This window comes from Chlamydotis macqueenii, chromosome 11, assembly GCF_036417535.1.
Source record: "Chlamydotis macqueenii isolate bChlMac1 chromosome 11, bChlMac1.mat, whole genome shotgun sequence".
Lineage (NCBI taxonomy): Eukaryota > Metazoa > Chordata > Aves > Otidiformes > Otididae > Chlamydotis > Chlamydotis macqueenii.
In genome coordinates, this window is record NC_141566.1 from 12,835,650 (window position 1) to 12,863,572 (window position 27,923).

The following is a 27,923-nucleotide window of genomic DNA, read 5'->3' on the forward strand; positions in this document are numbered from 1 at the left end:
TAGTGCCAGCAGACCAGCCCTGAGGCCTTCATGCACCTTCCAGCAGCAGCTGCTGCTGCCCCTCCTAAGCACGAGACCACCACGCCCTGGGAGAGCTGGCAGCACCTGGTCTCTCATCCTCGTTACCCCTGTGGAGCCTCGCCTCACCTCGTCCCCCACACCACCACACGCATCCCCCCGCTCTCTCGCAGGGCTCCCCAGGCAGCAGGAGGCCGGGACGAGGCCCCATGGGGAGGGGGCTCTGCCGGGAGAGAGGCATGGGGAAGGGAGGGGGCGGCCGGGGTCCCGCCGTGCCGGAGCTGTCCAGCGCCGCAACCTCCTGAAGGCGCAGAGTCCCGCGGAGCCCGCAGCGTAGCCCTTGCTCCCGGGAGCAATTCAAGCCAGCGCGGCTGCTGGGGCAAGGGGGCTGAGGAAGGCCTTCGGTTCTGAGCGGGAGCGTGAGGAAGAAGCGGCAAAAAAGTGAGAAATTTAAGATTAATTACAAAGCAGATACTCCTCACCAGAACACAACAGCAAGTGATGGAAAATCTGGAAGGTCAGAGGTGAGTCAGGATTCACCACATCATTCCAAGGCTCGTGTGGAGAACAACTGCCAGAGCAAGATGGGAAAATGCCAAGAGATATGAACTACAATACCTAAAGGGGGCTCATAAGAAAGACAGGGACAAACTTTTTACTAGGGCTTGTTGTGATAGGACAAGGGCTAATGGTTTTAAACTAGAAGGAGGTAGATTTAGACTGGATATAAGCAAGGCGTTTTTTACAATGACAGTGGTAGAACACTGGCACAGGTTGCCCGGAGAGGTGGTGAATACCCCATCCCTGGAAACATTCAAGGCCAGGCTGGACAGAAATCTGAGCAACCTGATCTGGTTGAAGATGTCCCTGCTCCTTGCGGGGGGCGGGGGGATGTTGGACTAGATGACCTTTAAAGGTCCCTTCCAACACTAACAATTCTATAATTCTGTGAGGTGAGTGAACCCTCTGCCTTAGGACATCAGAAACATCAGAGTCAGGGTGAGGAGCAAGCAAGTCAAGGTGTGGGCTAGTGCAGCAATTAACAGGAACCACTGCCTGCCCAGTAAAGTAGGTGGTTGGATTACACAGTGCAACAGCCTCTGTGACTCTGGTATTTTTGCAGGAGCAGACTATCTCCTCATTGCCGTCCTCTGGGTTTATACACCCCTGACAGAGACCAGCCTCCTCATATAACCCAGCATGGCAGTCCCCACTGTCTCCTGTTTTAGTTGATCATATTTCTGGACTTTTCACTTTCGTCATTTCACAGGTAGGAGTGTTGTTAGGAGTCAACTGGATTGTGGTTTAAATTTTGCCCTGAAAGGTTCTGCTTTCATACGGATGGAGCAGGAAGTAATTAATTTGATTTATTCAGATGCTTTCTCATCTTTCCTGCAGCTATAACTATTGGTTACAAAACCATAGTTTTTATGGCAATTAATTCTCTAGCTCAGGCAAATATGACCACTTCCAAGCACTCTTGCCAAACCCCTCCCACACACATAAGAGAATCACAATTTTCAGGTCCAATGTCTTGGGATCTCCATGGCCAAGAAGCAATGTTGAGCTGGGAATATCCCCTCTCTGGCAGTACACAGTCCTTGTATTTAATCCAGATAATTTGTGAGATGGCGTACATTAAACCTGGCATTGGCTTTTATTAGTCCCCAGTGCAATTCTAGGAAGGGATTCCACATTTCAAGGCAAAAACCAAGCACTTCTACTGCCAGCAATTAACAAATGATGAATGTTTGAACCTTGATGTGCCAAAGGCCAGCTCTTACTAGATGAGTTTCCAGGAAGGATGCAGAAAAGGCAGTCTAAGCAAATGTAGCCCATCATGTGTCCCATGATTTATGACATGAATTCAATTCCCTAGATCCCTCCCAGAGAGAAGTGCTCTGTATGATAACATTACAAAGGCTTCTGCAGGTCCAGCCCGAGTCCTCCACTGAGCCTTACTGCGGTCTCTTTGTTGAATTACTAATAGCCCACAAATCACATATCACATTGCCTTGCTCACATGGTGGTGAGCCCTAAGGACATATTTTGTCTAGCCTGCTCACTGCACACTGAGCATCCTTCGCAACCATTCCACACTAGTGATTTTTACATCTCAAAATACTGCTAGGAGCACAATTTCCCACTCAGGCTCCAGATGGGACCCAGGAGATGCCGAATGTGAGTGGTTGCTTAAAACAAAGTCACACATGGTCTGGAGGAATTAAAACCAGGAAATCCTTGCTTGCCTCCTGTGGCCAGCTATTTCAGCTACTACAGGAAAGATGTTTGGACATTAGCTCTGACTTCCACTTGCAAATACTCCAACATTTGCACCTTGCCTGTTCTATCGCAGAGTCAGACAAGACCTAAGACTCAGAATTAAGGAGAGGGTCTGAAAATGAAAAGCCTCTGCCTCCCTCCATCAGGCACGCACATGTACCAAGCCCTCTGCTAACCAGGGGAGGAGAGAGAACGTCATCATTTTTTTTGCTAGGCAGCAGGAATGTGCTGGTGAATTAACCAAGCCCTCAACTCTAAAGGGAACAGTAAGTAATTTATGCCCTAAGGAGCAGGGAGTTGCTGCACGCAGGGAGGAGAGAGAACAGGGCTGTGCATTCAGGTCACACTCAACAGGGGCTGTCAGATCTCTTCCATCTAAACCGCTTCATCACACCGTTATTATTTACCAAGACCTGTTTGTGCTTGGGGGGTTTACAAATGGAAAGAGAAGAGGTCCAAGGCCTGCAGTGCTCATCGCATGGCAGCAGGACCACCACAGCTCAGCGGAGTTGGAGGTGTCCCAAACTCCCTCCAATGGGGAGAGGCACAGAGGGCTGCACAGATCCTTGGGCTCAGGGGCTGGAGCCTGTGGGGAAGGTGAGACTCAAGGAGGACCTCAGGAAGTGAGGAGGGTCACTGAACAGCTGCAGAGAGATTGATCTAGGCGCAAAGCCAGCAAGGCAGAGGACAGCTGTCAGGAAAATCTGGGCAGCACAGGAGTTAAAAGGAATAGTGGTGACAAGTGGACAAGGTTTGAAGGTCAAGATTCAAGAGCTCTCTGGTCTCACAGGGGCTGAGAGAAGCAGAGCCTCACATTTGCCTATGTTGAGCCACCAGCACTCGAGCACTACACAATGGTCCCGGTGGCAGCCACAGCCACAGCTAATGGAGGGACCAGCAACCCACCCCAAACATCCCCCAGCAAGGGGCTGCCTCCCCGCAGAAGCCCTAGGGCCCAACTGGGGGCAACTGCCTCCATAGCTGAAGCTGAAAGGAAGCTGTGGGTCTGCAAGCAGGGCAGGAGGGATGACTCGTCCCTGACAGCACACAGCCCCTCCCAGGCTGGAGCGATTCCACTGCAGCATGTGCAGGGAGCAGCCAGACACTGGCAGTGCTCGAACACACCTCAGGCACAGGATGCGGCATTTCAGAAATGCCTTTAGATATCACCTCTGGGCAGTCATCTGAGAGGGACTGCTGCCGTTTGGGCTGTATTTCCCACGGGAAACTGGCCTCAGCAGCCCAGGAGTACTAATGCTGTCACCCGGGGGCAGCCAAGTTCCAAACGTCTATAGGTATCATCTGCTGGGGCAAAGGTAGGAATTGCAAAACATTATGATTTCCCAAAATTTCCAACCAAAAGAAAAGCTGCAATTAAATGCAAACGGAGGAGGTTACCTTGCTTCCAAGGGCCAAGCCTAGCCCTGTGGCATTTCCCCAAGGACTTCTCTCAGGGTTGGCACACGAGAGTTGAGCAGGGAGGCTCTCAACTGAAAGTTCAAGATATTCCCTCCAGAGCTGAAATCCTGAAGTTTTGCAACAGCTTCACATCCTCCACAGAGCTGGCACGGTGGCCAGCCCACAGAGGTCAGGAATTACGTACCTCCTCCAGACAAAATAAATGCACTGCAGATGTCCCAGGCCAACGACAAATGGATCATGCCCACGTATAAACCTATTTCCATCTTAACCAGCAAAAGGACTTAAACAGGAGCCTGCAGAGCTGACAAATACCAGGCCTAATGCACAGAGCTGGTCTCTGCAGGAGGCCAGTGTGGCTCACGTGTCACAAAGCAAGCAATGAGCAGGGCAAGGTGACTACTTGTGATGCTGGGCTAGTCCATGAGAAGAAAAATACTAACTTAACTCCTTTATTTCTGCAACTTTCACAGATTGGATTAGAGTGAAAAGTGAATCTGCCTTTTAATATCCTTTGCTTCATACCATCTGAGGTATAATAGTTACACTCAAAAGACAATGACTCTGGGGATAAGTGAAATTCAGTCTTCACATCCTTTTAAAAGCTCCCAGGGGCAGAGGCCAAGTGTGGAGATGCCCAACAGAAGCATCTAAACAGGGTGGACACACTGGGCTGCTTGTAGTCTGCTCCATCTGCTTTGATTTTTTTTTTTTAAAGGGTGTTAAACCATGGAGAAAGCTGTGCATTTACAGCTATGAAAGTAGCTGCTCTGTGCGGCAGGACCACACAGTGCTGAGTGCTAGCTGCAAACACGCAGGTACCAGTTTGGGGACACCGAGGAGTGGTGCAATGCTGTGGCGGCAGTGGGGTTGGCTGCGGGATGCCGAGAGATGGACAGGCTCCTGCTGCGGAGACGAGTGCGTTTGCACCAAGCTAATGAATTAATTTCACAGGAGCGAACAAAGGTCCTGCCAGCACTGCACACATGGTGAGCTTGCACTCACTGCCACTCATCCTGATAAGCACTGACACACTCATCTGCTTTGCGCCAGACTTCCCTGTTCTTTGCACAGATACTGGTTTTCCCAATGCTGGGGCTGACTCCTGTACCAATCCAGAGCCCAACATGGAGCTGCCAAAAACATCACCTCCCAAAGCATCCAAGATGACACAGCTCCTCCACAGCAACCTGTGGGCACTTCTGAGGTTGAGGCAGGACAGAAACCTGCTCCTGAGGCTCAAGCCCCGGCTCTGTCCCTGCCAGAGGGCAGGTACCTGGAGCAAAGAGGTGCTGGCACCATCCCTCCAGGCTGCTCTGAGCCACTCCAATGTCTGCACACTTACAGACCCCCTTGGCTTGCCCAGGAAAGCCACTTCACAGACCACAGCACATCTCTTCCCAAACGGAAGCCTTGCTTCCAGTTGGCCCCCAAGATGCAAGGCTTTTCCTGTATCTCAATACCAAATCCATGCTTTGGCTTTCCTGTCCCTTCCCTTCTCAAGGGGAGAGGTACCACACTGCAGCCAGAGGCTGGTCCCCTTCTCACAGCTCCTTGTGCTCACCTCTTTTTGCCTTCATGGGCTCATTACACCATGGCCAGAACCACGTGCTTGGGAGTGTCAGAGGGCTGCTGAGCCCCGAGGGAGAGCTGGCTGAAAAATTTCATGGCCAGAGATGACTCCTTTCTCTTTAACTGGGCTGGATAAAATAACTCTCTTTGCATTTCTTCTCACAGAGTGCAAAAGCGTCCTGTTGGCTGACATCGTTTGGGTGCACACGCCACCTGACAGTGTGCCCACATGAAGGGCTGTGACAGACTGAGCCTAATGACTTCCTTCTGCACAACTCGAAACATGGCATAAATGACGTAGTCGGCCAGTGCCGACTATGGAGCTTGTGGGTGCCCAGACGCCCTGTGTTGGCGTCAGCTAGCCAGGCACCAGCTGCTGCCCATGCCCCGGTGCTCAGGTCCCAGCCAGCATAGTAACCCGTGGGCGAGAGCAGCCCTCCTCTCCAGGCTGACTCTGGGGGACATCGGAGCTGGGCCGTTTCAGCAGCATGAGCAGGCTCTGGGGCAGCGGTGGCAGAGGCCCTGCCCCACTGCTGCACCTCAGCACTGGCTCAATGCACTGTGGCCATCCAGAAACAGGGAATGCAGGACTTGAAAGGTCTGTGCTCACCAGGATCTTTGGCAAAGCCGATGAAGTGCCCAAAGTGTAGTGCGAACACAAGCAGCTACTAAGGGTTTAATCCTTGTTTTGGTGGCTTTTTTTTTTTTAAAAAAAAAAAAAAAAAGCAAGCTTAAATAGGGACAGGAAAAAGTCTTCACTCAGTGGGGACGCAAGAAAGCTTTCCCCAACAGACTCTGTGGAGTCTAAGTTTCCATTTAGAAACCACTAATGCCAGCGTGTTCATTCTTGAAAGTTAGACATCCTGTTCCAGGCTGAGCCCACTAAAATAAGTGACCCAATTTGCAGAGGTGCTGGGCTCCGGTAGCTTCCCTGTGATCTGGTGGTACCAAATAATTCTTCATGTGAAAAAAGGAATTGAGTCAATTTTATCATCATCTGAAAGACTCATGTTCTTTTTTCCTCCTCTCAGACAAATATATATGTACAGGGGACAGAAAAAGAAGATTGAATAACAGACAGTGTTAAAATAAAGATTTGTTTGGTCCCTGGGATTCAAATACCCTGTTTTCTTCTCTTCATTAAGTTCCAGTGCACATCTAGTTACAATGTTTCTGTGGGACAAAAGCAAACCAAGATCTATTAACAGAGCCTCAAACTAAATTTCAGTTAACACAAAGGTGACAAGAGGGTATTTCGGGCCTGGTCCAGTGTGCTCTGAAACGCTACATGTCCCCCAAAATAAGTGCACTCTCTGAGTGCAAACCCCATCAAAGTGAGCTTCTGCAGGCTAAACTGTGAACTTCATTTCAAATTCAGGTATTCTGAACTTGTTAAACGCTGTATTAAAAGTTTTCATCTCCAAGTCCCTGATACGTGTTCATAGCACATTGTTGGATTTGCAATGAGGGCCCTTGAGGGATCCCAGTATCATCTCATCTTTGCATGTGCTAAAACCAGCTGTGAGCATTAGCACAGCCCATTGCACCCGCAGCGCTGGCACGACCTTACAGCAAGGGTTACACCCATTCCCAAATCACAGCTGTGATGCTGAGCCAGAGACACACCGTCCCTTCTGCCAGCGCACGGGGTTTGGGATGGCAGGCCCAAGTATACCAAACTCCTCGTGCCCCAGCGCAGACTATTGCTGGACCTGCTCTCCCCTGGGACCCAGAGACCACGGTCCCCTCGGAGAGGATCCTGCATATGCACAGCAGGTGCCTGGCACATAGCCACGGCTGATTATGGCCTGATTAGTCTTAATGACTTCCTCTCTCTAAATGAGCATTTGCAGCAAAGGAAGGAGTGGAAGCTCCTCTCCTCCTATCACAGCATACGACACACCCGACACGCTGAGGGGCTCAGTCGGATGAGGCAACTCTCCAGGGATGGCGATGACTTCTGCTTCACTTCCACCTCAGAGAGGCTCATCCATCTCTGCACCCAGGGTACCTGGATGGGGCCTCTGGTACCGCTCCTCCCTTGAGCACACCCTGAGGACAGCCAGCAGATCCCTGCCAAATCCTGGGCAGTGGTCAGGACCAGGCTCAGACAGGTCCTAGCCATGTAACACCCAAAAACATGGGGGAAGAACCAGGTGGAAAGTGCAGCCATGGGGGCGCAGGGAGCATCCCTCCAGCAGAGGTGAGGGCAGGTGCTGCTGTGGTAGAGGCTGAAGGTCTTCCTGCCACCCGCAGATTCTTCTTGAGGAGCCACCTCCTCCACATTGGCTACATCCCTGCTGAAACCTGCTCGTGCTTGGCCCTGGTTGCCTCACCAACATGCTCTCCTCCTCCTCAGCCACACAGCAGGGCCACATCATCTTGTTTTTGGTGGGTACTTTCCTCTTCTTCTACACGTTGTGTTGATGAGGTCTCTCCCACCTATGCGGCTTCAGACACTGCCTCTGCAGCAGCAGCTACATCTCTATTATGGCCAGTTTGGACACCAGCTCCAGTGCCTCTCCCTGTGCTGCTCCCAGGGTCCCTCCAGCAGCTCAACACCCCAAAACCAGCAGTGAGGTGCAGCTCCAAGGCTCCGGTCTGAGCATCTGGGCTGGCTGGCAGGCAGTGGTTGGTAATCCTGCCGGAGAGGAGCTAAGCTCAGTCCTTCAACTCCTCTCTTTAATTCCAACATTATCCCTTACCGTATTCATGGGATGTGTCAGAAGGGTGAGCAAGCATAAGAGCACGGCCCCTGTCTGAGGGATTCACATGCTCAAGGGAAGGGGGAAAAAGTCTTACAGGTGAATAAAGAAACCAAGGAGACAGCTATCCACTCCTAAATGAATTTGATATGTTTTGGGAAGGAGCACCGAGAATATCTGACCCTCCTCAGCCTGGTCCAGGGGATGGGTGACAGCAGGACCTGGGATGCTCTGGGGTGGGCAAGGGGAAGAAGCTCACCCAGCATCTGGCTATTAAGGCATAAGTTTCCCCAGGAGACACATAGGGAGGGGGAATGACTTTATAAAGCAATAACTGGGCCTTGGCTCCAGTCGGCAGTGGGAAAGGAAGGTCAAGACCATCAGAAACATCGGCTGCCTCCTGGGTCCACAGGGCAAGGGGCAGAGGGCGGGCACAAGGCTGGGTTTTGGGGAAGGAGAGCAGCTCAGCACCTAGTTATAGCAACTCAACTGGGTGATGACGGCAAGATCACCAGACAGAGATGCCCAGGAAACCTGCTGAGAGGTGAAATCAGATGGAGGGAGATATATTAGGAACAGACATGCAGATTTACATATCGTGAGTAAGGTGACAAACAGGTCTGTGGGATGGGAATCAAACTCTTACAACGAGGGAGTGGAGTGCGATCAGGAGTGGTGGAGAGGGAAGACCCTCCTGAGACTTTGGCTGGCAGGAGGACATGCTGGAAGAGATGCTGGAGGTGGAGGGAGAGCAGGGGGACCACCAGCAAGCAGGCAGCTGGGGTCAGGAACAGACAAGCACTGTGTTCAGCAATGGAGCCAGATGTGAAGGGCACGTTTCACTACAGTTGTATCTACATTTAGATTGCCAAAAATACCTTTCACAGATCAGCTGTCTTTTAATTAAAAGGATGTCTCCTGTGCTCCTGGCACAATGCAGAGCTCGTCCTGCCATGCAGGGTCCTGTGTGGACGCTCTGCGGGGGGGCTTTCCCACAGGATGGCTCCTCTCTGCCCACGTCCTCCTGCGCCCTGCCAGTGCTGGGCAGGTCAGGCAGCCCTGCTTCCCCCAAATGCCCCTCCAAGGTGCAGGCAGAGAGGAATGACGAAAACTTCACCCCCTTCCTGTTTTGGCTTCTCTCCTTCTCTCCAAACATGGAGAACGCCTTCCTCCTCTCTCCTCCTCCACCTTTCAGTGCAAAGATTTAGCTAATTTCTTCTATGAATAGCACAGGAGTAGCCATAGCAACATCACCCTGCCAACCTCACCACCTCCACTGCCTCTGTGTCCCCGGCACCCTGTTCCTCTCACCCTCCCTCGCATCTCCCCAGGGAACATGTGGGGCTTCAGCCATTTCCCACGAAGCAACTCGCGTTTGGCTTCCCACCCAGCCCCTCGGTGCTCTCCCTCCTTCCTTCCAGCCATGCCTGCCCACTGCTCAGAAACTCTGCCTGGACCCCTATGGCCTCCCCAAGGGTCTTTCCTCCCCCCACCACCCATGGCCCAAGAGCCAGAAGCCCCAGATCCAGCAGCACTCGAAGGCTCAGCAAAGGCTGGCACTTCTGCCAACATGTGCCACCCTATGCCCTCCTACCCAAGGTAATTTCCCAGTGCATGAGAGGAACAATAACAAGCAATGTTTATGTGTGAAAAAACACTGCCTTTGGTGAAACACTCACTGCCGAAGACAGGCAGGGAGGATCTGTCCCCCTCCTCCACCTGCCTGACCATGAAACACCTCTGTCGGGGGGCCCACGCAAGGCCAGTGTGCTCTGGCCACTGACAGGTGTTCAGGGAGTCACACCTCAGCCACTCCAAACGCACACAAAAATACTAGTGAGACCCTTGGGAGCCTCAAGGAGGCCCTGCTCCGGCTACTGTACCCGGCATCAGGGACCTCAGGGTGAACTAAGCCACAGGGCTGGACCTTCCCCGTGGGAGGGAAAGATGGTGGCTGATGCTGGATCCTCAGCACTGAAGAAGGGGCTCAGGCATGGCCACAGCTGGGCAGCTCAGCACTCCTCTCTTGAGGACCTGCAGGCATCACTACGCAGGGGAGAGGAGGGATCTGAGTGCCCTGCTCCTCCAGCACTGCGCATCAGGGATGCTTCCCTGGATCATGCTGCCATTCCATCCCCCAAAGCCAGGAGTCCTCTCACCCCAGTCTGGCAGGGGAGGACTCAAGTCCCCCACCAGCAAGCAAATGGGGATAAGGAGGGCACAGGGCTGGTCAGAGAGACAGCGATGGGAACAACGGAGGACATCAATGACAGCAAGCACAGGGAGAGGGGACTAATGAACAGGGAACGTGGAGAGATAAGGGAGAAGAAATGCAAGAGATCTCAGAGGGGAGAAAAAAAGCAAAGCAAAAAGAAATGAGAACCCAGAGTTCCGAGACTTCCTCCCTCCCTACAGTCAGGATTAGGGGTTACTGGCATTGCCTGAGCAAGCTAATTTGTGTCCTAGAGAAGGGGAGAGGCAGGAGGAGAGAACCAACAGGGCACTGGAGGTGGGAGGAGGTGTGGGTTTATGCTGGGACTGTGCCATGTAGGCACATCTCACATGCCATAGAGCTGCACACAGGGTCTGTGTGTACACATGACGTCAGAGAACATGCCCCACCATATGCAACTGTGAGCACGTTTCTGATGTCAGAGCATCTGCGCACAGGGCCGCTCCAGCACGCGCAGGCAGTGCGGACTCTCCTCTGCTTGCGTGAAGAAACAAGGCGAGAAAAAAGGCTTAAATGAGACAGTAAAGCTCCCAGGGAAGTGAACAGATCCCTGCTTTCCTGGGGAAGCCTCCTGGCCTGCACTCTCCTTCCAACCTCTGCTGCTGGAAGTACTTCCAAGGACAGGGAGCTCATTTAAAGGGGCAGCCTTGAAAAATGGCAGCCCTGCCTTTACCAAGGCTCCCGAGGATGCAGAGGCTGCCTCCTCACCTCCTCCGCCATATCCAACCACATCTACCCAAAGCCCAACATCTCCTGGCCTCCCATAGCCAAACCCATCTGTGTGGGCACAAGCCATGCCCAGCTGTTTCCATTTTACCACCTTTTGTCTCTTTGCCCACCACTGGGCTGGGAAGAACATGGATTCCTGAATGGCTCAGGCACTTTGCACCCTCAGATCGGAAGGGGAACATTTCGGAGGTACTTGCTGCAAAGCTTTACTCATTGCACACATTTGCTACACACCAGGGAGCAATCCTGCCTGCTCTGACACCGGCAGCACGCATACCACAACATACCACACGCGTCATATTCTACATGCAGACCCCACTATGCTCACGTAGTCTCACACACTGTCGTCCTCTATCGCTTGCAATGCTGTGAGGAGCTTTTGATTTTTATTTTTTTTTTTCCAGTCTTCAGAAAGGCTAAGGCTGGGCAGAGATTCCCAATGTGGACTTGCAGAGCAGCTCAAGCCCCTGAGCTCCATGGCAGCACCACAAAGAGACAATGATTTCTCTTCCACCATTGCGAAAACATGAAAGGCTCCCCTGCCCAGCCTGCCATGACAGCAATGCAGTTGGTATCGCTTCCTCCCCAGCCTGCGCACAATCGCCTTACCAGGAACCCTGGGTCAGACTTGCCATGCAAGCAGGAGTGGAAAGGAGGGAGCAGACATGCTTCAGTTCCCTGCTCCTACCCAGCTCCCCGAGCTTGCTGCTTTTTATAGAGGGAAGGAAAGAGACAGTGAAGGAAAGATGGAAGAATGCTTGCCAGGAATCAGCAGGCGAGAGACAGCCAAGGCTGATTTTGATGCACAGAATGGCAGTGAAAGAGACAGAAAGCAGGACCAGGATGATAGGAAGGTGGCTGGGGTTTTGGGTGCTTTCTGTAAACATCATCTGAGCATATCAGCTTTGAATCTAATTATTTCAACCAGAGCTACAGACAGGCAGTAACGAAGAAAAAACAGGGGAAGGGAAGAACAGGGGGAAAGGAGGAGAGAATTCCCATTGATTCTTGTGTATCTGCCTGCTACAGTGTCTTAAAATAACAATTAGAAGGATCAATAAGAAATCATGTAAGGTTTGAAGATAATGAATGAAAGAGGCAGAAGAAGCAAACTGAAACGACTTTCTCTAAAGCAGGGTAAATTGTTTTCCAGGCAGGGTCTAGCCTCCATTTTAATGCTTTGCAAACAGATCCAACCATTTTCTAAGCTGGCTTGTAGGTTCAAAACAAGACTGGTTTCTCCATTTAGGGCAGAAAGAGAGACACAGCCTGAGAATGAGTCCTGGAGGAGAACACTAATAAAATGAATGTATGTGGGAAGAAATGGAGGCAGTGAAATGGGGCAGAATGCACACAGCATGCCAGTGACCAGAGCAGGGTTACATAATAATCTCAGGGAGCAGGGACATAGGAGCAGAGCGAGAAAACCACAACTCAAGGGAGAGCGGGTGCCAGTTTGGGATTGCTAGCAAGCGGCACCGTGAGCCCACGAAGCTGCCTGGTGGGCAGTATGCCCCGTGCTACTAAACACAGTATGATGGGACGCCCTCGACACTGCCAGGGCTTCAGGCAACAGGTGAGGACCTCGGGTGAGGTGTCTGAAAAACATCACGCCCGTCGCCCGCCTTGTGCCAAACGAGACCCAGTCGGTCTCACTTCATCTCGGGGAGGCTGCTCCAATGCAGAGCTCCTACGCCGAGCAGGACCAAGCGACAGCAATGCCAACCTGGGTGATGCCGGCAGACAGCCCGAGCGATGGTGATGCCAACCTGGGTGATGCCGGCACCCAGCCCTGAGTGATGGTGACAGCCAAGCACAACCAGGCTGGCGCCCAGCCCCAGCGACGCCAGCACCCACTCTGGCCGCCTGCGACGCCGTGGGGGCAAAGCCGCACCCCGCCACGATCCCGCCGGTCTCCTCGGATTACCCCCCGCCAGCTGCCCGCCTAGTCCCGCACCAGGAACCCACTGCCCCGGCGCTGGCCCGTACCTGCTCGTACCAGTCGCGGCTTGAACACGTGCACTCGGGCCACCAGCCCGGGCCGCTACCGTTCACCTTGGGCGCATTCTTCCCCGGCGGCGGCGGCTTTAGAGCGGCGGGGTCGCGGACGGAGGGCCCCTGCTTGGCTTTGCCGCGGGTGGTGGGGGCAGTCCCCCCGGGCGCGGGCAGGGTCTGCGAGCCGTACCCGCCGTACCCGTACTGCTCGTGTTGCCACTCGCCGTAGGAGGGGGGCTCCATTCGCCGCAGGGCCGCCATCCGCGTCACCTCGTAGCACTCGGGGCACTTGCAGCAGTGGTGGTGCTTGTGCATCGCTGCCCTCACACCATAGAGCCGGCAGGGAGGGAGGGAGGGAGGGAGGGAGGCGGCGCGGAGGGAGGAGGGAGGGATGCTCGAGGGGCGGCCGCGGCCCCAACCCCGCGCAAACCGCGCCTGCCGCCTCCTCGTTCGCTCGGCGTCCCCGGCCCCACGGGCGGGAGCGGGCGGAGGAGGAAAGGTGGGGGATCGGTTTACAGCGCGGTGATCTCAGCGGGGGCGCGCCGCGGCATCGCCCGCCGCTCCGCTCAGTCCCGGCGCCGCTCCCGACACGGAGCACGGGGCAGCAGCTCCGCCCAGCTCCGCTGCATGGGGCGGCTCAACCCGATCCGGTTCGGCTCGGCTCGGCTCGGCTCGGCCCGATGCGGCGCCGGACAGATCAGGAGCGCAGAGCGCAGCACCTGCGGCGGCGCGAAGCATCCCACTCCCCGCCCCGCCAGCGGCGGCCAATCCGCGCCGCCGGAGTCCCCGCGCTGCGCTCCGCCCCGGCGGTGAGCGCGGGGCAGCCGGGGGAGCCGGTCGCCCCCGTGGGCAAGGAGAGTTTCCGGGTGGTGGACCTCGGGGCTCTGCGCGCGCCCCCGCCGCTGCTCCCCGGCGGTCCGCGCTGGTTGAACCCCGGAGGAACAGAAACTCCCCGCTGTCCCCACCCCGGCCCCGCACCGGGCAGCTCTGCTCCTCCCGCCCCCGCACGGGGGCGGGGAGCCCTGCCAGCGCGGCGGTTGACGCCGAGAGGCTTCGCATCAGCTGCGAGCTGCGCCGAAGCATGGAGTTGTTTTTCCAGATCCGAACGATGATGAGCAGCCCGGCGGCATCATCACTGTCGCATCCCCACATCAGCTCTCACCCCTGCCTTGCTGGAAATGTTACCGCGCACTCCAGCACAGCACCCTGGGGTGCTGCCAGTGCCCAGTGAGCCACAGGTGCGTTGGTGTTGTAGAAACCCCAAGGGCTTTTATGAGCAACCCGATCTGGTTGGAGATGTCCCTGCTCCTTGCGGGGGGGTTGGACTAGATGGCCTTTAATGGTCCCTTCCAACCTTAACCATTTTATGATTCCCTGATTCTATTCTATTCTACGATCAGGGGATGGTAAAAGCAGAGCAGAAACACCTGCTGGTGTGACAGGGCAAGGGCGCAGCTCCCAGTGTGGCTCAGGCAGTCCCTCACCTCTTGCACAAAAGTGCCAGACTGGAAGGAGTTTGGAAGAGAGTCACCCAGACAAATGGAAGGGTAGAAAGAAGAAACATTACAAAAACCCAACATCTGACCAGTTAGAACCTGAACCCAGCCTCCTGATGTTTAAGGGTTGTAATAAACATAAGGGTGGGTGAAGAATTATTTGAAGAAATGGTACAGAAATACATAGAGGAGCAATGAAAGGTGCACAACAGGGCTCTTGCAGGATATGGGTAAAGGAATGAGGTAGAAGTGGAAAGGGCCCACAAGCTGAGCCACAGGACATGGTGGTTCCACACCTCAACTCAAGCTGCAAGATCTGCAGGCTCCTTGCTGCCTCATGCAGCCAGCACAATAATGGCCCTGCTCACAAGCAGGGCTGTGGGAAGAGAAAGTGTGTGATGGCTGGTGAGAAGAACGCCCCTGCCCATGCCTTCATTCTTTAGCTCTTTAAGCTGCAATACAAAATTACTTCTGCACTTGACCACCATGGACAGAGGTGCTCTTGCAGTGATTGCTTCCAAGTGATCAAGTTAAATAGTTGCTTCTGGGCAAAGGGGAGGGAACAGAAGACACCCCGTAATCAGGATCCGTGTTATCCCCAAGCCTCGTGGTCCCCACTGAGCAGTGCAGAGCCTGTCCTCTCCAGCACTGCTTGCGCCTCGTTGCCTCTGGGCTTCCCAGGTTACCTCCATCACAGGATGGATGCTACGATCACGTGCTGCTCCCTGCTTCATGCCATGGAGTGGTGTTGTGATTCAGATTCGTAACACGGAAATTTCCCCAGCTTAGGACAATCATCATGTTTCTGGACAAGCAAGTCGAGAGAGCCTGCCATGTTGGCCTCAAGTGGCCGAGCACAGCACTGCTGCTGAGCCCTCAGAAAGAGCTCCACAGGTGAGCCTCACCCTGCTGGTCCCAGAAGCTCTCGCTGACAATCAGTCAGTTATGTGACTGGGTGCACTGGTGGCACTGACCCAAAGACCGAAATTCACAGCAAGGTGAAGCCAGAGGCTGCATGTAAGAAAGTGCTTCTGCCTTGCAGAGCTCAGTGCCATGGGATGCTGCAGACCCCAGGCACTCACTAAGGCAAGGAAGGATTGGATACCTGTATGCAAAGCAAACTTGTTCAGAGTTATTTTTATCAGTGAAAAACTGTGTATGTGTGCATGGAAGGAAATAATGCAGTGCTGGCATTAACAAAGAACTTTACACTTCAGGCTTTAAGAAATTAAGAGCATCTCCACATTTTCTACTGCTCCTTCTGCCACCTCCCAGAGCACACAGTGCTGGCTGTGCAGGCGGGTGCTGGGCTGAGGAGCTCCTGTACCTCCTCCATAGCCAGTGTGGATCAGGGGGCTGGGGGATGCCATCCATGTGGAGAGGGCATCTTGCAGCAGTGAAGGCAGAGGTGGGAACAAGGGGAGGGACTGGGGCAGGAATGAAGGTGAGGTAGGAGATTGCTGCATCAAAGCAGAGCAATAAGCCTTGTAGAAACACGCAGGTGGCCAGGGTCTCTTGCATGAGAGTAAAAGGATATGAAGTCCATCTTAGATACCCACCGTGTGGCACCTCTGAGACCTGACTCACTTCATCAACGAGATGTGCCCAGAACCTGTAACAACCATAACTAATTACTGCTCCAGCCCAGCTGCAAACCTCCCTCCCATTGCAGTTCCCACCTCAGGATGGCATGGTTCGGCTGCAGGGACTGTGCAGTCTGCAGAGACTCACTGGTCACCCAGCAAGGAGAGGGTCTCCACTACCATGAGCCTGCACCAAAGCCATCTTTGGGCCAAGGTCAGGTAGGAGATCCATATCTGAAAGAAGCTGACTTGGATGGGAGGAGAGCACTGGGAAAGGGCACACGCGGACTCTGTAACCCTGACACCTGCCCTGCTCCAGACACATCTCTTCCCTTCCCTCAGTCCTGTGCTGGGGGCAGGCAGGGACATGGGTATTCACTTAGGGGGAAGTGCAAAAGCAAAGCATGAGACCTATTACAGAAAAATGCTTTAATAAGGAGCTGAGTGCACAATTAAGAGAAGTATTTGATTTCCCCCCCTGCCCCCTCCATGGCAGACTGGAGTGTGTCCTCCACAAGGAAGGTCTCTGGTCCTTTCCCTGCTCCGTCTCTGGCAGCCCCTGCAGATGGGGCAGCTGTGCATGCAATGGGCATCCCCACATGGGAAACATCCTTGCCCCCAGCCCATCATTGCTGCCTCTACCCCACCTCTACCCCACTCAGCTCTCAAATTCAAGGATGGCTTCACAATCTAAAACCTGCTGCTGCTTCCCCCAGCTCTGTATCTCTTAGCGCCTCATCACCACCTGCAAGTGGAGGGGCCTTCAGCCTCAGTTGCTGCAGCTCTGACAGAGCCCTTTCCTCCTCACTTGCAGCTTTGCTTCTGAAAACCCACATGTCCCATTTTAGCTGGCACGAGAGCTGTTTAATTCCTACTAATTTGTAGTGAACTGCATGCACCGTGTGTTAGCCCCAGTTAAAAGGAAAAAAAAAATATCCCTGGTTGCTGCTGCCTGCTTGCAACATTCCCTCATACGGTGTGGGGCTTGGGACATGTTACCGAGCTCAAGAGAAGGCAAGGGCCAGCTGGCCAGGGGTATCTGCATCCCACACTTCTCCAGCTTTCTGCAGTGAGTAGCAGTGTTTTGGCTACTGGGAGTGGCAGTGCAGGAGCCCAAACGGTACGTGCACCTGCACTGAAGTGCCCAGACTTGGGTCTGGCAGGGCAGGCACAGTGTCCAGCACCTTCAGACAGCTGTGGGCATCTTGTCCTAGTGATGTGGGCACTGAGCAAGGCTAAAGGAGCTGGGAGCTGATTTCCAGATAAGTGCCTTCATGTAGGGAAGTAATTCAAGGAAAGCAAGAGCTCTCTCATCCTCTACCCTCTTCCTACTAGAAGCCTGCCTGTCTTATTTAAATTCAGCTTTGGCAGCTGCTCTTTTTACAGGTGCTAATTTCAGCAAAGTGTCAAGAAATCCTCAGAGATAGTGCTATTTACACGACATGAAGGCGGCACAGAACTAGGTTTTATCTGGTGTTGCCAGCATTTCAGCCCCTGTTGTTGCTTCCTTCCTCTCACATGAAGTCCTGTGAGAAGAGGAAGGCAAGTGTGAGGGACCAGGAGCTGGGGGTTTGTTGCACCTACAGCCTTTCTAGGAGCAGAAGGTGGGGCAGGCTGAAGACAGCCAGCTCCTTGCAGAGATGATGGTCACATGAGCACCATCACACTGATCCTTGCCTTTAGACCAAGTGGGAGCTGGGTCCAGCCAGGGGAACCAAAGCCACACATTAGCTCTGAGCCTGGATGCAGATATGGAAGGTTTCATCTTTGTAATGCTGGGGAAGGATGTGGAGGACAGTTTTGCATGGAGGAGGCATCTTTCTCAACTGCAGTCACCTGCCAAAAGCTACCCAATGTCCAAAGGGCAGGGGAGGCAGCAGGGTCCTCAGCCTCCCAGCTGAGAGCGAGGGGCAAGGAGCACTGCGAGGTAAATGTGCCGGGGGGAGCCGGCTACAGGGAGATGAGCAGCAAAGTGAGTGACCAGCTGAACTCAGCTCAGTCCTTTAGCACTACTACAGACCCCTATCCAGCAGGGATTTGCAGTTTGCTGTGTCTACGGCTTGTCAGATGAAACTTGAACTCTGCAGAGCTGCACAGCTAGCGGCCAAACGGGTGCCTGTGAGCGCTGGAGGGTTTGTGCAGCCATGGATGAGTGGGAAGGGGCAGGATAATTAACATCTCACACTGAAACTCTCCCTCCCTGCCATAGGCAGCAATTCACGTCGGGAAATGTGCAGCTGGGGTAATAATAACCAGGTATACCAAGGGACTGACAACTCTCAGTGCTCTCAGGGCAGTTGCCAAAGAAATTATTCTCCTTCAGGGCAAAACCATTTTTATTCTCTTAATGATCCCTGATGTGTTGCCCAGTGCCACTACACAGTTCCTATATCCTCACTTGTGGCAGCAGTGGCGCAAGGGTCTTCAATAAACACCACTGGCTGCTTTCTGCAATTGAAATTACGGCCAACTAAATGTTTTCCATGGCTCCGCTGGCAGGGGAAAGGAGCGATGGAGACCTGTGGCAAGTCCCTAAGTAGAGGCCAGGCTTCCTCCCTGTAAAAGAGAGCCTGGAGGCTCTGTTTAACAGCAATCAACGGCAGCAGGCTTTATGGATTTCCTGACAGCCTCACAATGCCCACAGCCGCTCTCCCCATCACCCAGGAGAGAGGCTCCTGCCTTGTGCTGAAGCACTTGAAGCATGGGCTGGCCAAGGGCTGCCTTCCTGCAGCACGTCCCTGGGTGCAAGCCAGGATCCCTGCTGCTGCATGGGCATGGCAATTACAGCACTGCCATGTCGTGTAGTCTGTGAGTGCCCAGTCCTTATGTGTGCCTCATTTCCTTTGGAATACAGCATATTTCCAGCCTGATGGAGCAGAGGCGAGATTGGAAAATGTGACCAGAGCACAACTTCACCACTCTAAGTCAGAGTCAGAGTGAGGTATTTCAAAGTCTCATGTCTTTAAGAGAACTGGTTGATTTTTTTCGGTCCTATACCTTGATCTCCAGCAGGTTGTGCCTAGTGTGACCCCACCAGACATCCTGTTTCCCTGTATCTTTCACTAGGCCCAAACTGTCCCTGGCTGTGCTTGCACACTTGAGCAGCAGCCAAACACACCCTGCTCGTGCTGTACACAGCTGTTGGAGGTCTCCTGGCCAGCCCTGCCTAAGCCGATGTCTCCCTGGGCTCACAAAGCCCCACAAGTAAGCTCTTGTGGACTCTCTGCCAGGAGCCATCCCTGCAGGAACCAGTCCCATCCTTGAAATGGGTCAACACGCGGCTCCTAAAGCACTGCAAGGGCTCAGCACTGCTTTGCTCAGATCTGGGGCTGCCTTGGGCAGCACAGACCCACCCAGAGGGACCTTTCCCCACATCCAGTGCCCTGGGATGCCCTTTCCTCGATTATTCCCACTCGTGGGGGACAAGAAAGGGGGCTCTGTGCGTCCACACTTTCTCTCTTTTGCCTGGCCAGCCCTGCTCCAATCTGCCCCTTCCAGACGGAGCAATGCCCATTCAGCAGCTCCCATTGCCTCCAGCCAGTGGCTTGCAGGGATACTGGTGCCTTATCCAGCCTGTGCTGCCCCAGTACACGCTTTCCAGCGTAGGAACCTGTCCAACATCGGAGTAAAAAATGAATGCTGGCGTTCCTGGGAGCCCCGGGCACCCGCGGGGCACAGAGACCCATGCCCGGAAGACCCTGGCCCTCCAGCCACCGCTACCCTGCTCCCTTTAAGAGAGAGAGCGCTGCTCGGAAGTTTCTGAATGGCTGTCTCCGCCCCCGGCCCGCCTGCCGGCCTCTCGACCAATCAGCGCCCGCACTGCAGGGCCGCAGCCGGCTCACGGGCCTCTCTTAAAGGCGCACCGTCGCCACCCGCCTGTCCCGTCTGCCGTCTGTGCGCCACTAGAAGACATGACCGTTTCGGAAGCCCCGAGGTGACCTTCAAACCGGGTCCCAGCCGTCGAGTGAGCAGGTGTTCCCGAGGCACAGGCACACCCATACACATGTGTTCCTCAGGAGTGACATACCAGCCACACAAGCCCTGAGTGACTGATGATGTTGAGGGATGACATGCTGCCTCCCTCACCCTGGCTTCAGGGCTTGGTTTGGACCAGGGATGGTTGGGTCCCAGGGACTGGGCATCCACAGGACCCAGGGTGCATCAGTGGGTTGAGTTTCACCCCGAAGGAAGCCAGGCCGTGAGCTCTGCCAGTGAGCCGCGGTGCAGTGAGAGCTGGCAGGTGGGAGAGCAGTTTCATCACCATGCTCTTATTCTGAACAGAGCAGTAGTACAGGAGTGCTCCCACAGCAGTGGAGCCCCAAACCTTACACAACCTCCCCGCAAAAACAGCCCATGAGATTCTGCTACACAAAATCTACCACCGCACAGAGGGGAGTGCGGTATGTGCCAAGGGAGCGGGAATGGAAAGCGCAGCAATGGGACTGCAACATGCTTGCAAAGCTGCAGGCAGAGCTCACCCCGGGCTTCGGCAATGAATCCTGCTCCAGGACCAGCCTGGGTCTTCCCATTGCACCTCAGCGCAGTCAGTGCCCTCTCGTTTGCTCTGCCACAGCTCCTTCTGCCAGGTGTAGCCCTGGCTGTGAAATGATCTGGTCTAAAAATACCCCTTAAAAAGGCTGGGGGACAGCCTGGCAGGATGCCACGTTTCCTGGACATGTGCAGGTGGGAACCTGGTTGTGAGGCTGGGGGAATGATGTCGGCCAGGCACGATTCTCTCTGTCCCAGTGCTTTGGGCACAGATGCTGGTGTGCCTGAGTGGTGCCAGCCCTGAGAGTTATCTAGGCCATAAGCCACAGGAGGCCTTTGCCTGAGTCTCAATACTTGGAATAGTTTTTAGATGCAATGCCAGCAAAGCTCCTGCAAGATGCTTTGTACTTGCAGGCTGCAGGGCTCCAGTGGGCGCGGCCCTGGAGCAAACCCTCACTTGCTGCAGCAGAGCACGAGGTTGGCTTGAAACGCTCACACTGCTGCAGCCACACATGGTCTAACCCCACCACAGCAGGCAGATCAAAGCAAGAGGAGGCTGCATACAGCAGCGGGCGCCTTTCAGAGGGCTCACACTTGCATTCACAAGAGGGACGATGCCCAAACCTGCACTCATCCACTATCATCCTTCCCCTGCAATTCCGCTAGCTCCTACCAATGCTGAGGATAATGGATGCCATTAAGATGCAGCGACGTTCCCTCAGCTCCAGCGCTCCAGATAGAAAGCAGCTGGCCTGCCAGGCTCTGCCTTCAAGCTTGGTTTGTTCCTTTAAAAAATGGTGAGGAGAGCACATTTTTTTTGCAGAAATGCATCCAGGAGATTTATTCTCAGCCTTCCAAGATGCTGGGGTGGCTGTGAGGGGGAGCAGGGTGTGGATGAGAGGAGGTTGGGGCGGCACATCCCGTACTGTGTAGGCACAGAGGCTCAGCACTTTGAGAGCCCCTGGTTGGTTTGTGCTATGGGAGACAGGCTCCAGCGCTTCCCTTTGGTTGCAGCAGGAATGTGGTCAGCCACCTGATAAGGCAAATAAGGAAAGGAGGGACCTGGGTGCTGCTGTGGGGACCCTGAACCAGCTCATTTTGGAAACTCGATGAGCAAAGCAGACAGGGACCCAGCGGGGACAGCGCAGTGGCTCATGGAGCTCCTGGCCAAGGCACTGGTAGGGCTTGCCCCTCTTCAGTCCCCATCCCACTGAGATGCCTGTGAACAGTCTCAGTTCTTGCTTTCAGAGCTCTGCAGGAAACCCATCAGTGTGAATCTCAGTGTGCAAGTTGCCCCAGCAGCTGTGCTCCCCTGGGGACGTGCAGACATGTGCACTAGGTGCAGGCAAATGAAGCCAGAGCATTAATCTAGAGGGAGGATGGATTGACTCCAGGCTTGTCTGGATGACTCTGGAGCATGGTTGTCTGTGGGGACTCCACAAAGCCTCCCCCTCACTGTCCCCTTTCTGCCACTGCACAGGGAGCACTGCACGCATTTACACCATCACAAAATAACCTCGAAACAGTGACAACGACTTGGATGAATGGGTGGATCAACAACCACCCCTAAGTCTGGCAGGGCTTTCTTGCACGGTGCAGCCAGAAGAGTCTTGGGGTCTGCTGAGGAGCTTCCTTTTACCCCTGGGTTTATACAGAAAGTCCCCAAATAGAGTAGGAACAGGTGGCCATGCATGAGCCTTTGGTCTGACAGCCTGGTGGCCCTACTGATTTCTTCATCCTTTGCTGAAGCTGTATATTGAGCTAATTGAGGTCTAAGCATCTCCTTGTTCATCTCCGCAGCAGGAATAGCAAGAGCCTCTAGTAAAGCTGAGGCCATTCAACCCCAAAACATCCACTGAAGTGAGAGCTGTTACTGACACAGCCTGTGCTGACCCCGTTTTGAGCAGCAGCATCCTTGGAACACAGGCAGCCGGCTGCCCAGCCGGGTGTCCATGCTGTGCAGGGCTGATGTATGGTTCAGTCTGAGCGTGTTACTTCAGACAGACACCCTCTTGTCTTCAGCACTTTGGCTTTTGAGCCTGTGTCTGTAGTGTTGAAACAAAAAACTGCTGAAAAGCATCTGAATGCAGAGCCCTGAAGTGACCTTCAGGCACAAAGTGGCTCAAATGACACCAGGGCAGCAACCAGGGCCTCTGGGCTGTAGGTTGCCACTTTTCTTCTCTGCTTCTCCTAAAATTAAACATGTTCTCAAAGGTGCATGAGGATGCAATGGGGAGGGGGAGTCCCTCTGGGAGCTCATTGCTCCTCTGCTCCCATTGCTCAAGCATTAGCCACTTCGCAGGATTTTGGAGTTGCAGGACTGACACTGGTGGGCTCAAGCTGAGATAAAGCAGTGGCCAGTCTGGCCTGCAGCGATGGCTTCAGCTGCCTACCCAGCCAGCCCACAGAGAGGAAATGGGGCAGTGTGGACAGCAGGGCATATGCAACCAAGCAACCTCATAGTGGGATTCTTGGTGGGGCTGCACTCATTGCCAGACAATTGCCCATATCAGAGACCTGCTTAATTTCCCTGATGTTCCTCACAATAGTAAATGGCTACATGGTGCTTCCCCTCTCACACACCTTGCGGAGAGATGAAGAGTGGTGGGGCTGCAGCCAGGGCAGGGAGGAGTGGGGAGCTCGCAGTGGGCATTTCTGCAGCTGCACCATCTGTCGCACACCAGTCCCATCCCGACTCGCTGTGGATGCCTAGCCCAGAGCCGCTCCCGCCAGGCAAAGGTGCAGAGCATGGGAACACCCTTCTCTTTGGCCAAAGGCAAATCCGGAAAGAGGAAAAAGCACTTGAGAGAAGGATGGGGGAAGCAGACAGCTGGTCGCCATGCTGGTGGCACAGCCTGCCTTTCTCTTCCAAATCCCCAGGGAGCTCCACGAACCCTTTTGGCACTTAAGTTCTGGGTTATAGGGCAGACAAATGCATCTTCTTCAGTGCCAGGGAGGGCCCCTACCGTCTTGTCAGGGTGTTTCTGCGGAGCTGGGCTGTGTCCTCCCTGGGATGCAGGGAGGGAAGGGGACATTTTTGGCCTCAGCCTAGCAGGGCTGAAGCACAGCCCGCACCTGGCACATTGCTCAGCAGCGTCCTACACACTCAGCCTGCGAAGTTTCCTGTTCACCAGCGATTTTGGAGCCTGCTTGGAATGTCTGTCCTCTGAAGCAGTCTCACTCTCTCTCTCCATCACGTTAAGACCTGCTGTTGCTCAGTGTCAGCTGTTGAGCTGAGCAAGGACAGAGCTGTGGCATTGGCGTCGGGCAGCGAAGCAATGAAACCTTTGGCAGGCAGGCAGGAGGCTGGGATGCACGGGCAGGTGACTGCGGGAGTGGCTGCACCGTGCTGGCATGATGACAGGGATGAAGTCAGAGTGGCTACAGAGCCATGCTGGGAGGCAGGAGAGGCTGGCAGGGGAAGAGCAGCGCTTCCTTCCAGGCGCAGAGTTTCTGCTCATCAGTGGCATTGTTCCTCTTTCATTTATATTTACAGCTGGCGGCTCTCTGCTCCCCGCATGGAGGATAAGAATGGCGTTTACCGAGAGAAGCAGCCTTCCTGCCAGCCTGTGAGCGCAGGCGAGTGGCACAAGCCAAGGGAGTGTCCTCGTGGGTCTTCCTGATGCAGATGCACACAAGCCCTGAGCAGCCTTGCTAAGGCAACCATGGGGCTCAGGGAAAGGATGAAATGGAGAATTTGGCAAATAAAACCTCACAAACCCCAGAGCTCATAGAATCATAGAATCATAGAATGGTTAGGGTTGGAAGGGACCTTCAAAGGTCATCCAGTCCAACCCCCCTGCAAGGAGCAGGGACATCCCTGACTAGATCAGATGGCTCAGAGCCTCATCCAGCCTGGCCTTGAACGCTTCCAGGGATGGGGCCTCCACCACCTTTCTGGGCAACCTGTTCCAGTGTTCTATAACTCGCATTGTGAAAAATTTTTTCCTAATTTCCAATCTAAATCTACCCCCCACTATTTTAAAACCATTACTCCTTGTCTTATTGCAACACGCCCTACTCAGGCAGGACTGTGCCTCTGAGCACCTCAATAGGGTTCTTCAGCTGGCCGAGTCCCTTTGCTCTTGCCCCATTGAGGGCTGAACACCACTTTTCCATGGAGGAATGCTTTCAGCCCACTAAGCGTCACCATCAGGAAGCACACATTGCTGCTGTATTTACCTGTCCCACTTCTTTTTCAGCAGCCATTTGCACACTTCAGGGCTACTTGGAGCGCACACACATCCTTGCCAGCAGACATAAAATTTCCTATTCCTGGAAGCATTTGTACAGAGAGGCAATTTATTTCTCATGCATTTTCCTGGCTAAAGCAGGTTACGGTGGCTTTTGCTCTGCCATCACCGCCGGGGAGAGCTGCAGGCAGGGAAGAGGACAAAGCCAGAACAACAGAAAACTTATTTACATTGATGGATGCGATAAGAGAATTGCACTTACTTCAGACAGGCCAAGACAATTCATCATCTTGCCTTCTGTCAGTGGCAGGGTGTCCACTAGAGCTGTTGTTCCTGGGCAGACAGCACCAGGGGGGCAGCTGCTCTGCCCTGCAGCTGGTCCCCTCTCGCCCTGGCATTTAATATCACCTATTTTAAAAACTTCCTTGTTTCTTCCAAGTGCCATTTGCCATCTCAAGTATTTTCCTGAAACCCATGCTGTCCTGCATCCTGGGGCAGTTGAGAACTGACATGGGAGGTGATGCTGGGTAGGAGCTGAGGTGTCCTCAGTGCCTTCGTGCACAACTGAGGGATGCAAAGCAGGACCTGTCCTGCTGTCCATTGGTATGGCTGATCTCATGTCATGGTCTGAATCGCTGATGTGAGGGACTGCTGGAAACGCTACCGCTCTGCCAGAGCAAGGCCTGTGTTCAGCGAGGAAGATGACATCTCAGGGAACAGGCTCACTGCTGTGTCAAAGGCCCCCATATCACCACACAGGGGCTGCCACAGAGGAGCAGTGCTTGAGCCTGCAGCTCTCCGTCACCAATGGGTCCCAGTTTCCAGGAAAGCTGCTGGGTCTCCACAGAAAGTCGTTTCAGGACTACGGGCAGCATGGCTAAGCACAGCACTGAACACTACCATCCTGACAGTTTTTCTGCTCCAGGGCCCTGCTCTGCCTGTGGCCAGGCTGTGAAGTGGCCATCCTCTGGGATGAAAGAGGCTGCAGATGATGAGAGAGCCCTGCCAGAGCACAGCCCTCCTGAAGCCCTGTTTTGCCCACCAGGGTCCCCACTGCTCCCTCCCTCTAGGGAGGCCCTACTCCAGGCCTGCAGCTGTGGTCCCTGCAGATGGGTGACCCCGAAAGCGCCAGTGCCCAGCACTGAGGACTGGCTCCTGACCTGTACCAACATAGGCTAGGAAAGGAGGAGGCTGAAAATTAAAAAAAGCTTCAGAATAGAATGACAGGAATTATTTCAGGGCTGGAGCAACCTGCCTCACACTGAGTGAGTGAAGAAGCCAATCTGTTTAGTTTATCTAAGGGAAAGTTAAGAGGGAACTTAGATGCATCTATAAATACTTTCATGTTGGGAACATTTCTGATTGCCACAGTTCTTTATCCTAGCAAACAAAGGCAGCAAAATTTCCTGGGGCTGGGAGCTAAACTGAGAGAAATCCAGGCTAACAGTCAAGAGTAGATTTTTAATAGGAGGGCTAAATAACCACCAGGCCAGCCAGGCTAGGGACACATCCCCCATCACATGAAGTCTTAAAGTCAAAGCTAGGTGACTGCTACTAAAGGAGACAATGCAACACAGCCAGACATTGGGGGCTGGATGCAAGAGCTGCTGCACTCCACAGTCTGGGACAGTTAGGAAGAAAATCCATTAAAATGTGACTGTTCCTGACTGCTCAGGCTCTCATCCCTCATGAGTTTTGCTCTGTGACTCCCCCATCTGTGGTTGTGGTTCCCTCCTGCTGGCGAATGGAGACTGGCAGCCAAGCTCATCCTCCTGTCATGTTCAGAAAACCACCATCCTGCCTTTCCAAAACTGGTAAAGATTTGGTGAATGTTTGAAAATGTAGAGAGTAGCAACAGGAAAAGGAGAAATTAAACAGTAAGGGGGAAAAAATGGGGCATTACCCATTTTATTGCAGTCCAGAATAAGAAGGGAAACATTTTAAAAGGAGATAAAATAAGCAGTGCAATTTTTGTATTTAAAATATTAAAGAAGACTTGGACCCAGTAAACAAACATTATTTCAAACTATCCCAAGGAAAACAACATTGTTATATAATTTTAAATCTGTGGTGAGCTCTATCCATCCCAGCCACTTCATCCCTCCTAAAAGTGCATTTTGCCCTTTGCTTGTCCCTAAAACTCCCCTCAAATATGTAGCCCAAGTGATGCATTCACACCAGAGGAAGCTGAGATTTATGATGCACATCCAGATAAACGGCGTTTCCAAGTAAATAAGACAGCAGAGAAAAGCTCCCAGTAAGCTGAGGAATGGACCTGCCATTTAAGAGCTCAGAGAAAAAAAATATGGATATCTGCAATATGGGAGCGTGCCAGTGCTGGGGGCGAGAGAGACAGGGCTGGGAGGATTTTCAGCTCCACACAGCCTCTTTATTTCTGTGCCATATCCACCTGCCCTCCGAGCCTTGAGGGCTGATATCAGGCCATGGTAAGTGCTAATGCAAGGGAAAGATTTTCGTGTTGTCCAGCCCCTGGCACAGGTGACTGCTAGATTTCCTAGCCTGAGCATCACCAGAACAGCCATGAGAAAACACTGCCAGCCCCAGTGCAGGAAAATGCCTCCCTAGCACTGTCCCTGTGGTCCTACGGGCACACAGCCCCAGTGCTGTGCCACTGGCCGGGTTGGCAGGGTGGGACACAGTGTGGGGCGCATGGAGGCTCACCTGGGGCAAGGCGCTGCGAGAGCTGAGCACCAGGCTGCAGACGCTGGCCAGTGCTTCCGTCCTCCGTGCTGTCACCCTCACCAGCCGTGGTGGTGTCCCTGGCACGCTGTTCCCAGCCCTTGTGGGAAGCCTCTGCTCACCATCCTGGGACAGATCCTGAAATGAGATACGGGGTATATGCGGGTAGGGCACGCCAGCTGCTCCCAGGCCCCTTGCCTCCAGGGCCCCCCACTGCTTCTGGAAGGGCCAAAATGATCTTCCCCCAACGCAGGGGGCTCATACTGCTTTCGGTGATCCCACCAACCGTGACAGCCTGCCCCAGCACTGGGCCGATGGGCAGCAGGGTCACTGCAGGTGACAGTGAAGGGGACTCTGGGGCTGTCCCGCTGCCAGGCAGGGGCAGCTCCCTTTTGCATTTCATGTTTCAGCAACATAAGATACCTCAAGCACATTTTTTGGAGAAAGAAGGTGGGATTTGATGGCGTCAATGGGCTTGGGCTGTGTTGGGCACAGGGAAGCCCCAAGAA

General features: G+C 53.8%; 1 protein-coding gene across 10 annotated transcripts in view; it reads right to left on the bottom strand.

Moving 5' to 3' along the window:
• The window catches only part of DLG3 (discs large MAGUK scaffold protein 3), a 78,890-nt gene that overhangs the window by 38,955 nt on the left and 12,012 nt on the right, over positions 1–27,923 (bottom strand). For 5 of the 10 annotated variants that reach the window (XM_086756792.1, XM_086756794.1, XM_086756791.1 and 2 more), the window contains exon 4: positions 27,397–27,552. In XM_086756792.1, the coding sequence (XP_086612918.1) occupies positions 27,397–27,552 (156 nt within the window). Of the gene's footprint in view, positions 1–12,948; positions 13,653–27,396; positions 27,553–27,923 lie in introns of those variants that run through there. The other 5 variants (XM_086756799.1, XM_086756798.1, XM_086756795.1 and 2 more) reach the window with 3 other exon arrangements.